This window comes from Sus scrofa, chromosome 14, assembly GCF_054392235.1.
Source record: "Sus scrofa isolate SSC_HxYL_T2T_F1_AM1 chromosome 14, Sscrofa_HxYL_maternal_Yorkshire_Landrace_v2.0, whole genome shotgun sequence".
NCBI lineage: Eukaryota > Metazoa > Chordata > Mammalia > Artiodactyla > Suidae > Sus > Sus scrofa.
In genome coordinates this window covers 126,683,510-126,697,757 of record NC_139396.1, presented here as the reverse complement: position 1 = coordinate 126,697,757, position 14,248 = coordinate 126,683,510, and the positions used below count along the sequence as shown (strand labels likewise).

At 37.3% G+C, this 14,248-nt stretch overlaps 1 protein-coding gene across 10 annotated transcripts in view; it reads right to left on the bottom strand.

Annotated features, from left to right (window-relative positions):
• The window catches only part of EXOC6 (exocyst complex component 6), a 222,746-nt gene that overhangs the window by 57,159 nt on the left and 151,339 nt on the right, over positions 1 to 14,248 (bottom strand). For 4 of the 10 annotated variants that reach the window (XM_021073792.2, XM_084994874.1, XM_021073793.2 and 1 more), the window contains exon 19: positions 7,372 to 7,401. The exons of 5 other annotated variants lie outside the window; for them this stretch is intronic. In XM_021073792.2, the coding sequence (XP_020929451.1) occupies positions 7,372 to 7,401 (30 nt within the window). Of the gene's footprint in view, positions 1 to 3,937; positions 4,017 to 5,262; positions 7,402 to 14,248 lie in introns of those variants that run through there. One more of the 10 variants, XR_014826641.1, reaches the window with a different exon arrangement.

The following is a 14,248-nucleotide window of genomic DNA, read 5'->3' as shown; positions in this document are numbered from 1 at the left end:
AAATGCACAAAGATTGCTCTATTTAGTAAGACAGGTTTTAATCTATTTTCTGGCTGAACACTCTAAATAATACTGAAATGTTTCAGATTCCCAATAATACAGAATGGAGGAGTTACAGAAGTTTAAATTTAAATATGAATTCCTTTAGTGAGAGTTTTTTGTTTTTGTTTTTGGCCACACATGCTGTATATGGAAGTTCCCAGACCAGGGATCAAATCCAAGCTGCATGCATGCAACCTACGCCACAGGTGGCAGATCCTTAACCTACCATGCGGGGCAGGGGATAGAACCAGCAACACCACAGAGACAGGCTGGATCATTAACCCACTGTGTCACAGCAGGAACTCCTTCAGTGAGTTTTAATAATAACTTATAACACTATCTTGGAGACAGAGTTTTGATATTATGTCCAAAAAATTCATAGGTCTATCAAAATACTCTTGCTCTAACATCCCTCACATTCTCCAAAATACCTCCTTTACACTTCTATATTCCTCTCATTCTCTTTCTGTCCCCATCTCAGTAGTTCTAGCCTGGAAAGAATTGGTTATCACATCAGTTAACCACAATTCACAGCCAATTATGAATTCCTTTCTCCCCCTCTTAGGCTTTTCTCCTCCTAACAATTTTCAATCATAAGATAAGAGACAACATAAATACTTGCTCTTGGGACACAGACATAAATACTTGCTCTTGGGACAATTTTCAATCATAAGATAAGAGACAACATAAATACTTGCTCTTGGGACACAGATACACACACACACACACACTTAAAACAGAAGCATCTTAAAGGTGGGGAACAAAATTCTCCAAACTAGGAAAACTTTTTTTCTCAATCTTTTGAACATGGCCTTAGATAACATGTAATACCCAGATTTTCAGCTTTCTGCAACTATCATTGTTGTTGTCATGGCAGTTCCATCATTTCTCTAAACTCATCCTGTCTTCAACAGGCAGAAAGAGAATGCAAGGATAAGTAGAACAATGAAAGTCTAAAAGAAGTCAAGGTTTTGAAAAAATGCCTTTGCTTCCAAGCTACCAATTATACCAGAAATTTAGATAAAATGATGAAAACTGCATGCAATTCTGTCCAGAAGAGCAGGAAGAGGAAGCTAGTTTGTGCTATGTGGGAACTGACAGAGATTTTTATCTCTTAATCTACTTGATAATAGCAAATTTGGCAATCAGATACATGTTTAAATATATATCAAGGCCCTATAACTCTCTCACTTGGCTAGAGAAATGCAAGAGAAGTTAAAGATGAGCTATACTTTTCCACATGGTGACTGAACACTATGATCAAGCCACAGAAATTAAGATTGAAAAAATGAAGCATACCAGCAACTGGTTATTAAAGCAAAGCTCTGTGATAGCAGAGTCATATCCTCATTTTTATACATATGCATCCAGCTCAGAGCGTTAGGCCATGTAATCACTAAAATGTACAACATCCCATGCCCAGTTTCACTTAAAATTTGCAAAGAAGTTGGCAGAATCACTAATAGGTTTGACAATATAGGTTGTTTCCACATATCATTAGTAAAACAGACAAAAGTCACCCAAGCCAACTGATTCTCTTACTAATATACTAATATATGCAGGTAGGTGGCTGACATAGCCATACATATAAACAAAGCGCAGAGTAGGCCTCTGTCATTCAAGGATTTGTATTTAGGTAAGAAGACTCTGATAGGAGTTTCCATTAGTGGCTCAGTGGGCTACAAACCCAACTAGTATCCATTAGGATGTGGGTTCGATCCCTAGCCTCATTCAGTGGGTTAAGGATCTGGTGTTGCTGTGAGCTGTGATGTAGGTCGCAGACGTGGCTCAGATTCCGCATTGCTATGGCTGTGGTGTAGGCCAGCAGCTGCAACTCCGATTTGACCCCTAGCCTGGAAACTTCCATATGCCACAGGTGCAGCTCTAAAAAAAAAAAAAAAAAAAAAAAAAAAAGGAAAAGAAAAAGAAAAAAGACTGTGAGAGTCCAGTACAAGTAGGGCTTCACTTGCTGAGGCTCATCTTTGAATAACATGCTCTGTGAAATGGATATTAGGTGGGGAGGAACCACTCAGCAACTGAATGCTGTCAAAATTCCAATTCCCCCTAACGCAATCTGGTTTTGCTGTCCTCTGTTAGCTGACATGGATAAAGTAACTCTCATTATAGTCTACAGTTTTCAATTATATTTTATAGCATTTTCTGAAAGAGGTTACATGGCAAGCAGTATTTTCAAACTTGGGAATCCTCAAAGGTTTGGGGTATACTTATCCAGAGTATTTAGGGCTTTTTGAACAGGTAATTTCACTGAGCTAAATCCTAGACTGTGAGAATGTGGCTCCCTCACTTCCAGTTGGGGGAGTACCTGAGATATGATTTTATTTTATTTTATTTTTTGTCTTTCTGCCTCTTCTAGGGCTGCTCCCGCAGCATATGGAGGTTCCCAGGCTAGGGGTCAAATCGGAGCTGTAGCCGCCAGCCTACACCACAGCTCACAGCAACGCTGTATCCTTAACCCACTGAGCAAGGCCAGGGATCGAACCTGCAACCTCATGGTTCCTAGTCGGATTCGTTAACCACTGAGCCACGACGGGAACTCCTGAGATATGATTTTAAAAGAGTAAGGGAAATGTATCATGTGAGGGGAAGGTACGTATTGAAAAAAAAACAAAACTCATACAAAAGAGGAAGGAATAAGCATGGTAAGTTATCTACCATACCTTGTTTTCAAAAGACAAGCCTGCAAATAACATTCTACAGTACTCTGAGAGTGAAAATTAAGTTTTTACAGACATCTACAGTAGGCCTTTGTCAAATACCCGTCTCTTGTTTCCAGAGACTTTAAATCTCAATGCTACCATCTACCACACCGATTTCCAAAAGGTAGAAAGATTTATAACATGACAGCTTCCCTACAATGCCTTAAAGTCTTCTAAATGAAAGAAAAGGAAGTGATAAAAATGTTGTTGCTCATCTTCTGAATTCTTCCCACACGTGTAATATTCATCTAAACATGAGCCTTTGTTGGGACTTTACCCCACGAAGTCTAATCTCTTTACTTTGCCTTGCATGAGTTTTATTAGTATGTACCAGGATCTTGGCCAGCTGCATTTTGTTTTCTCTACCTGACCTTCAGACATCCTGTAGATAAGAATGCACCAAAGCTGTTTTACCTCTCCCATCAGCTCTATCCTCACCTTTATCCATTCCTGTTTGCTTCATACAAGGAAGAAAAAAAAAGAGAGAGAGAGAGAGAAAAGAAAAGAAAAAAAGATGCTTCTCAGCATCACCAGATCCTGGCCTGCACAGGAAACTTCTGACTCCAACATCTTTTCCTATCGTCTCCTTTATTTCTCTTCAGAGGATCTGACCTTCTTTTTGCTATCTTTATCTGCTCACAATAAATTCCAACTCGAACCACCTCTTATCTACATATTTTAGTCCCTTTTCTTCCCCCATTTTAATTTTTGTCTATTTAGCTGAGGGGCAGGGTGGTGGAAGAAGAGAAGTATCTTCTATTTTTTTCTTCCTATTGTGGAATACAGGTTAAAGGACAAAGATAAGACAGGATTTGCATTCCTAGAACTTACTGCTATCTGCTAAAACTCAAGTAACTTTCTAAACAAGAACTCTTTGTTTCCATCTAGTAGTGAAACTAGATGGTACATTTTCATCTGTTTGTTCGTTTGTTTGTTTGTTTGTTGTCTTTTTGCCTTTTCTAGGGCTGCTCCCTCGGCATATGGAGATTCCCAGACTAGGGGTCTAATCGGATCCATAGCCACCAGCCTATGCCAGAGCCATAGCAACACGGAATCTAAGCCACGTCTGCAACCTACACCACAGCTCATGGCAACACTGGATCCTTAACCCACAGAGCAAGGCCTCATGGTTCCTAGTTGGATTCGTTAACCACTGCGCCTCGATGGGAACTCATCTGTTTTTCTTCTTCTTCTTTTTTTTTTTTTTTTTTTTTGTCTTTTCTATGGCCGTACCCACGGCATATGGAGGTTCCCAGGCTAGGGCTCCAATCGGAGTTGTAGCTGCCGGCCTACACCAGAGCCATAGCAATGCCAGATCCGAGCCGCATCTGCGACCTACAGCACAGCTCACAGCAACACCATATCCTTAACCCACTGAGCGAGGCCAGGGATCGAACCCACAACCTCATGGTTCTTAGTTGGATTCGTTTCCACTGAGCCACAACAGGAACTCCCTCATCTGTTTTTTAATAATGAATCTTCTTGTTCAAAACGATACTTTGCCTATAAAGCCTGTTATAGATGATGTTGGCTATTTCACCTATAGCTATTAAAGTTATAGGACATTTGTAAGTGTACATATGCATATGTGTACTAATACTAATACATGCACATTTAGTCTATAGGCTGGGAAGAGTCAACTTTAATTATTTCCATTTATCTCTCCTTGATCTGTTATTCACAGGTCAGGCTTTGTAGTTCTCTCCTCATCCACTGGCTTCCTACTAGGACTCTCATGCTGTTTCCTTCTAAAAGCCCTCTATTACTACTTCTATCAACTATGCCCTGATTAAGAGCAACTCAAAATGCTGTTTTCTACAACCTGTGACAGCAGAAAAATATTTAAGTATGCTATATACACACAGAAGATTTACAAACTTATGAAGTTAAATTCTAAACCAAGATCAGTTTGCATTTAGCTATTAGAGACATCAACTTAATAAATACCTAAAAGGATTAAAGTTATAAAATTCAAGTGTTCATTTTTACCTAAAAAGCAAGATTTTTTTTTTTGCAATTAACTTCCAGCAGTGAAAATCACTTAACTGTTTTATTACATTACGAAAAATCTTAAGAAAAAAATGTAAATTCTAATAGTGGGCTTCGACTGTTTTTAACTTATTAAATTTACATTTTCTTTCAAAGTTCTCTCTCCCCAATGTGCTGATACACTGTCAATGGTTTGCTTTTGTTGATTTTTGTGTACTTGGAAGTAACATTATAAAAGTACGGAGATATCAAACGATATCATAGAAATATCTCATCTATTACCATATAAAGAACTATCTCATATAAGCAATTTTTTCAAAACATTGGGTATTTGGAGTCCCCTTCATGGCTCAATGGTTGATGAACCTGACTAGGATCCATGAGGTGTGAGTTCGATCTCTGGCCTCACTCAGTGGGTTAAGTATCCAGCATTGCTGTGGCTATGGTGTAGGCTGGCATCTATAGCTTGGATTTAACCCCTAGCCTGGGAACTTCCATATGCTGCATGTGCGGCCCTAAAAAGAAAAAAAAAAAAAAAAATTGGACATTCAAGTGCCAAATATTACTAAATTTCTCATTCACATTTACCTAAAACTGATCCCCAAATCTATCCTTCCTTCTTAAAGAGAGGACAAGAAACAATATGAGGTTTTTTGGATAGCAGGGTTAATATCACTTCTGTATTCTGAATATGTATATGGTTTATCTGCAGGAAACCTGTTAGCAAGCTTAATAAGTACTTAACAACTACTACATTAAATGAGCAAAAAGGTCAAGTGGAAGCATGAGGGTCTGTCTCTGCAATGAGTCAAAATATTTTTCCTTAGTGTTGGGAATTTGCAACCGTCATTTTGGTGCTCTTGTTTCTTTCATTTTGCTTTGATCACTATTCAAAATTTATAGCTATATCTAGAGACTTGTGGTCTGAATTACCACATTATTTTTTCATGGAGGTGTGCAAGAAGTGCATAAAAATACAAATATTTCTAATCAGTACTGGGGATACTATCTTTACAAAATCATGTTCATGTACACATTTTCTAAACTTCTTCCTGCAAATAATAGACTGTAAGCTTTCTATTCAAAACTAGAAAGAATTCTAATTGGCAAATTCCTGACTCAAAAATTCAATTTTTGCTGTATACTTTTTAAACATATGAGAAAATGACTTTTATAGTAGTCCATTTCTTCACTATTTCTCTTCTATTAACTTTAAAAATACTTATCAAGCCCTTACTCTGCAAGACATTGTTTAGGTATTACAGAATAAACAATGATGAGCAGATACAATGCCTGACATAAAGCGATTAAATTCCAGCAGTAGAGACGGCAAGTCTAGGACCACAGCACAAGACAAAATACAAACAGTACCATAAAAGTGGGACAAAGTATCAATACATGGTTAAGTGGAATTAGCAAAAGCTTCATGAAAAAGGCAGCATTAAAGACGGCTTTTGGAAGAGATTCAAGATTTTTTACAGTTATAAATGAAGACAAGGTAGAAAATTAAAGAAAATTAAAGCAAGACACAATGAATTTCCACTTTGGATGCCCATGTTGAATAATGGTCAGAAATAAATCTGAAAGAGGCTGAGATCATTTTTTTGTTAGTTAGCCTGTAGAATTTTTACTTAATTCAGTAGATAAGTGAGAAACTCTTAAGTTTTTGATTAGGGAAAACAGGAACTATGCTTTGGAAAGGACAATCTGGCTTTGATAGGCAGGATGAGCTGAAGTAAGGAGAGATTATTGGGAGAGACTAATTAGAAGACAATTACAATAATCAAACTCTGAACTTTGATAACAGAAATAAGAACAGAAAAGACAAAATATAGGTTAGGGACACTTACAAAAACAAAATAAGATTTTTCAGTATTTATATGCAGATACAATTTGGCTTCTTATTCTGGTTGTCAAGAGCTCATAACTAGAGGTGAAAAGGATAAATAAATACAATAAAAAGAAAAATAGTATGAAACAATTTTAAAAAGGTAAAAGCTACGGCAATTCAGGAAAGCAATACTGGGCATGGAGTGAAAAAGAAACACTTGAACTGGGTTATGCACTGATATTTCTACAAGTACTGTTTGGGTAAGGGTTGCAGAGAAAAAACATTCAGGAAAAGCAGTCTTACAAACAGTAATACTAACAACTAATATTTTTTGAATGTTTATTACATGCCAGGTACTTTTCTAAACATTTCATGTACACTACCTCATTTAATCTCTAAATATATACATGTAAGGATATAATTATATAAAGTGTATAAGTATATAAAATATATATAGTATACACTCTTATTGAACTCATTTGCAGATAAGGAAAATATTTGTGAAGTGTGGCCTGTCATGCATGAGGTGACCACAGAGAGGTTTCCCAGAGCACTGTATTCACCACATATGCACCATAATATTAACCCTCACAATCAAATTCCAGAGAATCTTGATTGCTTAAGAAACAACTAATATTACCTTCAAACTTTGGTTTCCACAAAACTACAATATATTAAGAACATTGCCAAAAAATTAAAATTTACTATAAATACCTAGGCAGAGAAAAATAAGCCTGCAGGAAGTTCTTTATTTTCTAATTTGCATGCTAGCTTCAGCTTATATCTACTTACCGACATGGCTGCGTGATCATTGCTGTTAGTCTGAGAAGGAAGTCAGACAGGCAATCAAACAAAAAGGAAAATGTATTCCAGTAACGACAGAAGTGGTGTTTAAAAGTAACAAAACAAATACTTTCTAAAACAAGCAAGCTCTCTGTGTGTTGCTATAATTTAAAAGACATTAATTAATCACATAATGTGACTATCATACATATGTGAGTTTTCACATCTACACCAATCAGATAAATCCTCCTCCAAACTTCTGTCTACCTAATCAAGCTGTGTAGTCAGCATTAAAATACTGAGAACTTTAGCAGTTACTAAAATGTCTGCTGAACCAGCAAGTTTAGAAAACATCAGCTCATTGACAAGGTTCTTTCCAATGGAAAAACTGCTCTTGAATTTTAAGCAAAAATGTCGATATTTAAGCTCTGGAAATTTTAGTTCAGTTAAATCTAGTGCCAAGCATTGGAATCTGATTTTTTAACAAGCTTATTTTCCTACAAGTGATTTTAATACAAAAAGAAGTAAAACGTCTACTTCTTTACAAATAGAAAATTATAAAGAATATATGATTCTGAAGATGCTTAGAAAGGATAAGCCACTATGCTTCCACAAAACCCGCTCACAGAGCTTAAAATAAATTACTCAAGGAAAGGATGGCACACTAAATTATCTTACAATTAATCATTTAAATGTATTTTTCTCCCCTGGGAAGTGATTAATAAGTCAAAGTGATTAATAGGTCGAAGTAAAAACCAAATCATTGGTCTCAAACACATATCAACTCCCACTTAAGTTATGTATTAAAAATATGGTACTGGCTTATTCATTTAAAACATTAAAAATTAATTAAATGTTAATTCCTTAAAATAATAAGGATTGATAAAATAAATTTAATTAGCCTTAAAATACTGTTTTTTAAATTTTTTTCCTTTTTGGCTGCACCCACCATGTATGAAAGTTCCTGGGCCAGGGAGTGAGTCTGAGTTGCAGCTGTGACCTACACCACAGCTGCTGCAATACCAGATCCTTAACCCACGCTCCAGGCCTGGGATTGAACCCACACCACAAGAGAAACAATGTTGGATTCTTAACACACTGCACTACAGTGAACTCCCAAAAACACTGTTTTTTAATTGATCTAACTTACTTTTCAAATTCCAATAATAAACTATATAATATTTCGGCACTACTTTTTTTTTTTCTTAAGAAAAGGGTATTCACCCAGAAACATGGATTTAACCTTATTATGTTAGGTCAATGAAACTCAAAATCTATTTATTACTGGTAGCTGAACATCTGGTATAGCCTACCCCTAAGTGCCCCTCCATGTGAGAAGTTGTTCTCTTCACCAAACACATATAGAGTAAAAGAGAAACCACAAGCAGAAATGGAGGAAGAGGACACTCAACTAGCCAGGCAAATTATGGCAACAATTAAGCCCAGCAAGCAGAGGGCTAGCAGCTGTGTTAGCCAGACAATGCATTCTCTTAGAAGAGTGGACTAGACTCTGGATAATCTCTCAGTCCTTTCTAGGTTTAACTTCCAATAAATTTTGTTTGGAAGAGCAAAATTATCCCATCACCACAGTTATTTTATTCAACTACTTTTCCAAAATCTTTCAAATTATAGGTAAAGGTATTTTGCAAGATATAAAAGCCAGAAAATCAAGATGAAATTTAGCTAAGATTTAGTAACCAGGTCAATAAAAGTTGGTCAACAATACTTAACACACAACATGTACATCATGAGACATCATTGTTCACATGACACAATTTTATATGAATTATAGTCAATAAATCAGATAAAATATTATTATCCTTATATATTTTAAAATTAATATCCAAACAAGAAAAAACAATTTGTAAGTATGTGTGTGTGTGTGTATATATATACAATAAATATATGGTTATGTTTCACTTGATAAGGAAAGCACTAAAATGTATTCAAAGCTGCCTGTTACAATTTTAAAAATACAATCTTTGTATTTTTGTTTTGTTTTATTGTTTTGGCCATGCCTGCTGCATGCAGAAGTTCCTGGGCCAGGGATCAAACCTGGGCCACAGCAGTAACCTGAGCCACAGCAGTGACACTAGATCCTTAACCTGCTTAGGCACTAGGGAACTCCCAATTGTTGTATTTTTAATACAATTCTTTCTGGTGTCACATAAAAGAAAAGGTGATAAAAGTCTGTGATTATATTATTGACTAATAAAGATCTCCTTTGCAGTTTTCAGTGAAGTCAAAAGATATGTACACTTATAAAAAAAGTATGAACCAAGTAATAAAAAATATAAAAGTGCGAAGCTAAAAGAGAAAATAAGATGTCAGAGTGAATAAATCAAAGTCTAGCTTGGGACTTTACACCCATACGACACTTAAAAACAAATTTTATATATGGGGACCTTAGAGGTGAATTTATCCAATCACTTTATCCAATCACAAGGAAATAAGTTGTTCAAAATCAAGATGGTAGATTATTTAATGTGCTTGCAATCCTGAGAAACAAGTGAAACAAAAAGCACAGAATTACGAAAAGGAATAAAATATTTAACAGAGGAGAAAATGAAGGGGTATGGGGGAATTTATCAAGGGATACTTTCTGGAAGACAGAAAGCAGATTAAACAGAAGAGAGAGCAACTGCCCATGATATGCTACCAGGGAACTATAGTGGAGCTCTGAGTCAGCTATACATTAAAGGTCCAGAGTTGGCAGGTATGAGAGAGGACACAAATGAGAAGTGGAATGGAAAGCAGGGAAAGTAATTGAAGATTTCTGGAATGACTGTGCCAATGATCTCCTAACTGTAAGAGAGAGCATAAGCATTTTTCACAATGAGAGGACTTCTGCGGGGAGAGCTGAGTGCTGGTATAGGTAGAAGGGGCAGGGGTGGTGGTGGGGGGTCCTGCTGATCTGGCAGCGTCGTGGCAGAGGAAAGAGGCAGAGAAGTCTACACAACTTATGGAGCTCAGTGTAAGATGTGAGGTCACTTGTTCAAAAATTATTAAGAATTTCAAGATAACTACAGAGCATTAAACCCCAGGCAGGACCCTTCTAAAACTGGGACCTGGCGCAACTGCACAGATTACACATCAGTGAAGTCAGCCCTAAAGAGAGGAAGATCATCTCCATCTCTGCTCACTCAAATGTGAAAAATCCTAGGCAAAATGCCTCTCAAATTAAAAAGAAAAAATCTAGTCAGATTCCTACTGGGGGAAAAAAATTTATCAAAATATAGGGTATTTACACAGTAGCAGAGTAAACCCGTATCAGTGTTCCAGGCCTTTTTTGCTAAAAGAGAATGAAGAAAAACAAAGAAAAAACTTATTCTAGAGAACGGATAATTCAAGAAAGAGAAAATAACTTTTTAAAAACTTTTCCAATACCACAGGGAGATTTAAAAGATAACATATCCATTAAAAAAAATAGAGAGAACATTAGGAGTTCCTGTTGTGGTTCAGTGGTAACAAACCCTGAATAGTATCCATGAGGATGTGGGTTCAATCCCTGGCCCCACACAGTGGGTTAAGTATCCAGCATTGCTGTGAGCTGTGGTGTAGGTTGCAGATGTGCCTTAGAGCTGGCATTGCCGTGGCTGTGGTGTAGGCTCGTGGCTGCAGCTCCAATTCAACCCCTAGCCTGAGAACTTCCATATTCCACACATGTGGCCCTAAAAAGAAAAACAAGAGAGAGAGAGAACAGTATTCTATGAAAAATTTACATATTTAAAACTGAAGTGATTCCTTAGAAATTGAAAATATAACAAAATATTCTCTAGAAGGACTGCAAATAAAATTGAGAAATTCTCCCAAAGCACAGAACAAAAAAAAAAAGATGAAGAAACAGGAAATGAAGGAAAGGACAAAAGACAGAGGACCAACCTAGAAACTCTAACATCTAACTAATGAGAGTCCAAGAAAGAGAGAACAGAAAAGCAAAGGGGGAAGTTCCCATCGTGGCTCAGTGGTTAACAAACCCAACTAGTATCCATGAGGAAGCAGGTTCAATCCCTGGCCTTGCTCAGGGGGTTAAGGATCCAGTGTTGCTGTGGTATAGGCTGCAGATGCAGCTTGGATCCTGTGTTGCTGTGGCGTAGGCTGGCAGCTATAGTTGATTCAACCCCTTGCCTGGGAACCCCCATATGCGTGGGTACAGCCCTTAAAAAAAAAAAAGCAGAGGGGAGAAAATTATCTAAAAAATAATAAAAGAGACTTTTCCTGCATTGAATTTCCCCTCTGACAGTAAAGGGATGCTGAACAAAGAGTGAAGTGAATGGAATATAAGCTTACATCTCCACATATTCCCATGACTTTTTTTTTTCTTTTTGTCTTTTTAGGGCCACACCCACAGCATATGGAAGTTCCCAGGCTAGGGGTCAAATCAAAGCTGGAGCTGCTGACCTACGCCATAGCAATGTGGGATCCAAGCCACATCTGTGATCTACACCACAGCTCACAGCAACACTGGATCCTTAAACCCACTGTGCAAGGCTAGGGATAGAACCCACATCTTCATGGATACTAGTAGGGTTCATTGCTGCTGAGCCCCAATGGGAATCCCAACATTTATTTTTTCCATACCCAAGATGTGCAGAAAATCCCAGGCCAGGGACTGAACCCAAGTCACGGCAGCCGTGAGCCACCATGGTGACAACACTGGATACTGAAGCTGCAGAGCCACACAGGAACTCCCTCTAGTGACATTTTAGAATATAAAGGAATAAAAAAATATATCCTAAAACTTGCATGCCAGAAGAAAACAGAGGAATGCAATAAAAATTATCAGAGATAAAACTATCCAACCTAGGAATTTCCTCTGTGGCACAACAGGATTGGTGGTGTTTATGGACCTCTGGACACAGGTTCAATCCCCAGCCTGGCACAATGGGTTAAGGATTTGGCACTGCCACAGATGCAGCACAAGTCACAATTGTGGCTTGGATCTGAACCCTGGCCTGGGAATTCCATATGCCATGGGGCAGCCAAAAAAGAAAGAAAGAAAGAAAAAAAAAAAGAACTAAACTATTCATCCTAGAACTATATAACCAGCCAAACTAGCAATCAAACATTAGGAGAGAAGAAGATACTTCATGATACACAAGGACATAAATTAGGAGGAAGTTACTGAGGCAGTTTAACAAAACCAACCAGCAAAGCAAAAAAACAAAAAACAAAAACACATGCACAATCCAGGAAAAAGCTCCCAATCTTGGAGAAAAGAGAAGGAAAGTCCCAGCTTAACAGCCACACAGCCATTAAATCCTAGAGAGCAACTGGTACAAACTAGAAAGAGAGGCCTCTGTAGCTGTCAGAAAATAGTAGATGAAGAACTGATAGAATAAAGGATAAAGAAACTAATACTTTTATCTTACATAGAAAAGAATTAAGATACTGTCTAAAGAAAAGGAACAAAAACTAGGAGTATAACTATGTTAGTAAAGAAATACTAAATAAAAGAAATAACACAAAACAATGGGAGACAAAGGGGAAAATTAGAGTTTGTGATGTGTGCCTTATCTCTCACAGTGGGTACTCACAAAACATTCTCTTTTTAAGATAATGTTCAGAAGAAATGAAAACATATGGTGAAAAGGTAGGCTGGAGGTTTAGGAGTCTGGGATGGAGGTGGAGGTTGGTGAGAGACAGGCTATTTTCTATCCCACTTGACTTATTACCATATACACATATTAATTAAAGTAAACTAAAACAAAACAGTCTTTATTTATAGCTCTATAAAATAAACCAGACATTAGCAAATTGATCCAGAGGCTGAATGACTTGTCCTACTTCCACAACACCAGTTAACTGGAAGAATCAGGCCTAAACCCTCAAATCTCAAAATTTTCAGTACAGTACAGTATCTCCAGAAAAAAATTCTTATGGAGAGAATGGTTTTAAAAGTCAGATAGGAGTTCCCGTCATGGCGCAGTGGTTAACGAATCCGACTAGGAACCATGAGGTTGCGGGTTCGGTCCCTGCCCTTGCTCAGTGGGTTAATGATCCGGCGTTGCCGTGAGCTGTGGTGTAGGTCGCAGATGCGGCTCGGATCCCGCGTTGTTGTGGCTCTGGCGTAGGCCGGTGGCTACAGCTCCGATTCAACCCCTAGCCTGGGAACCTCCATATGCCGCGGGAGCGGCCCAAGAAATAGCAACAACAACAACAACAACAACAACAACAAAAAAAGACAAAAAAAAAAAAAAAAGTCAGATATATATTTCCTTCTCACTGACAGAATGCATAATGTTTTTTAACTATTTACGGAAATTAAAGATGTAAATTAAAAATTTAGTGGCACTGGACACATTTAGTAGGGAAAGAAATCATGGCCCTAAGCATAAAGAATTTATAAAGGATACTAAATTAGTGCATCAATAAATTACTAATAGTTCAAAGCAACATTTAAGCCAAGGGAAAAAACCTTCAAAGGAAGCAGCAAAGGGAAACACCATAAAAGAAAATTGGATAGTGTTAGATACAAAATTTAAAGAGAAAGTAACACAGCACATTTCCCTGTCTTAAAAGCAGTTTCTACTATAGTATTTTAAATTTTGTCATTAAACATATACTTTGATTTTTTTTTTTTCTTTTTTTCCTTTTTTGGGCAACCCCACAGTATATGGAGCTGCTGGGCCAGGGAATCAGATCTGAGCCTCAGCTGTGCACAGCAACACTGGATCCTTTAACCCACTGTGTGGTGCTAGAAATCAAACCTGGAACCTGCATCCTGACACTAAAGAGACGCTGCTAATCCTGCTGGGCCACTGATTTATTTCTTGAATTAATAAAAGGTAAATAATTTTTCTTCAACAATGTGATTTTAAAAGCTATGCTATATTTAGTGCTGTATTAGTGAATGCTTAACAACAATTCTCTGGGGGGAAAAAAA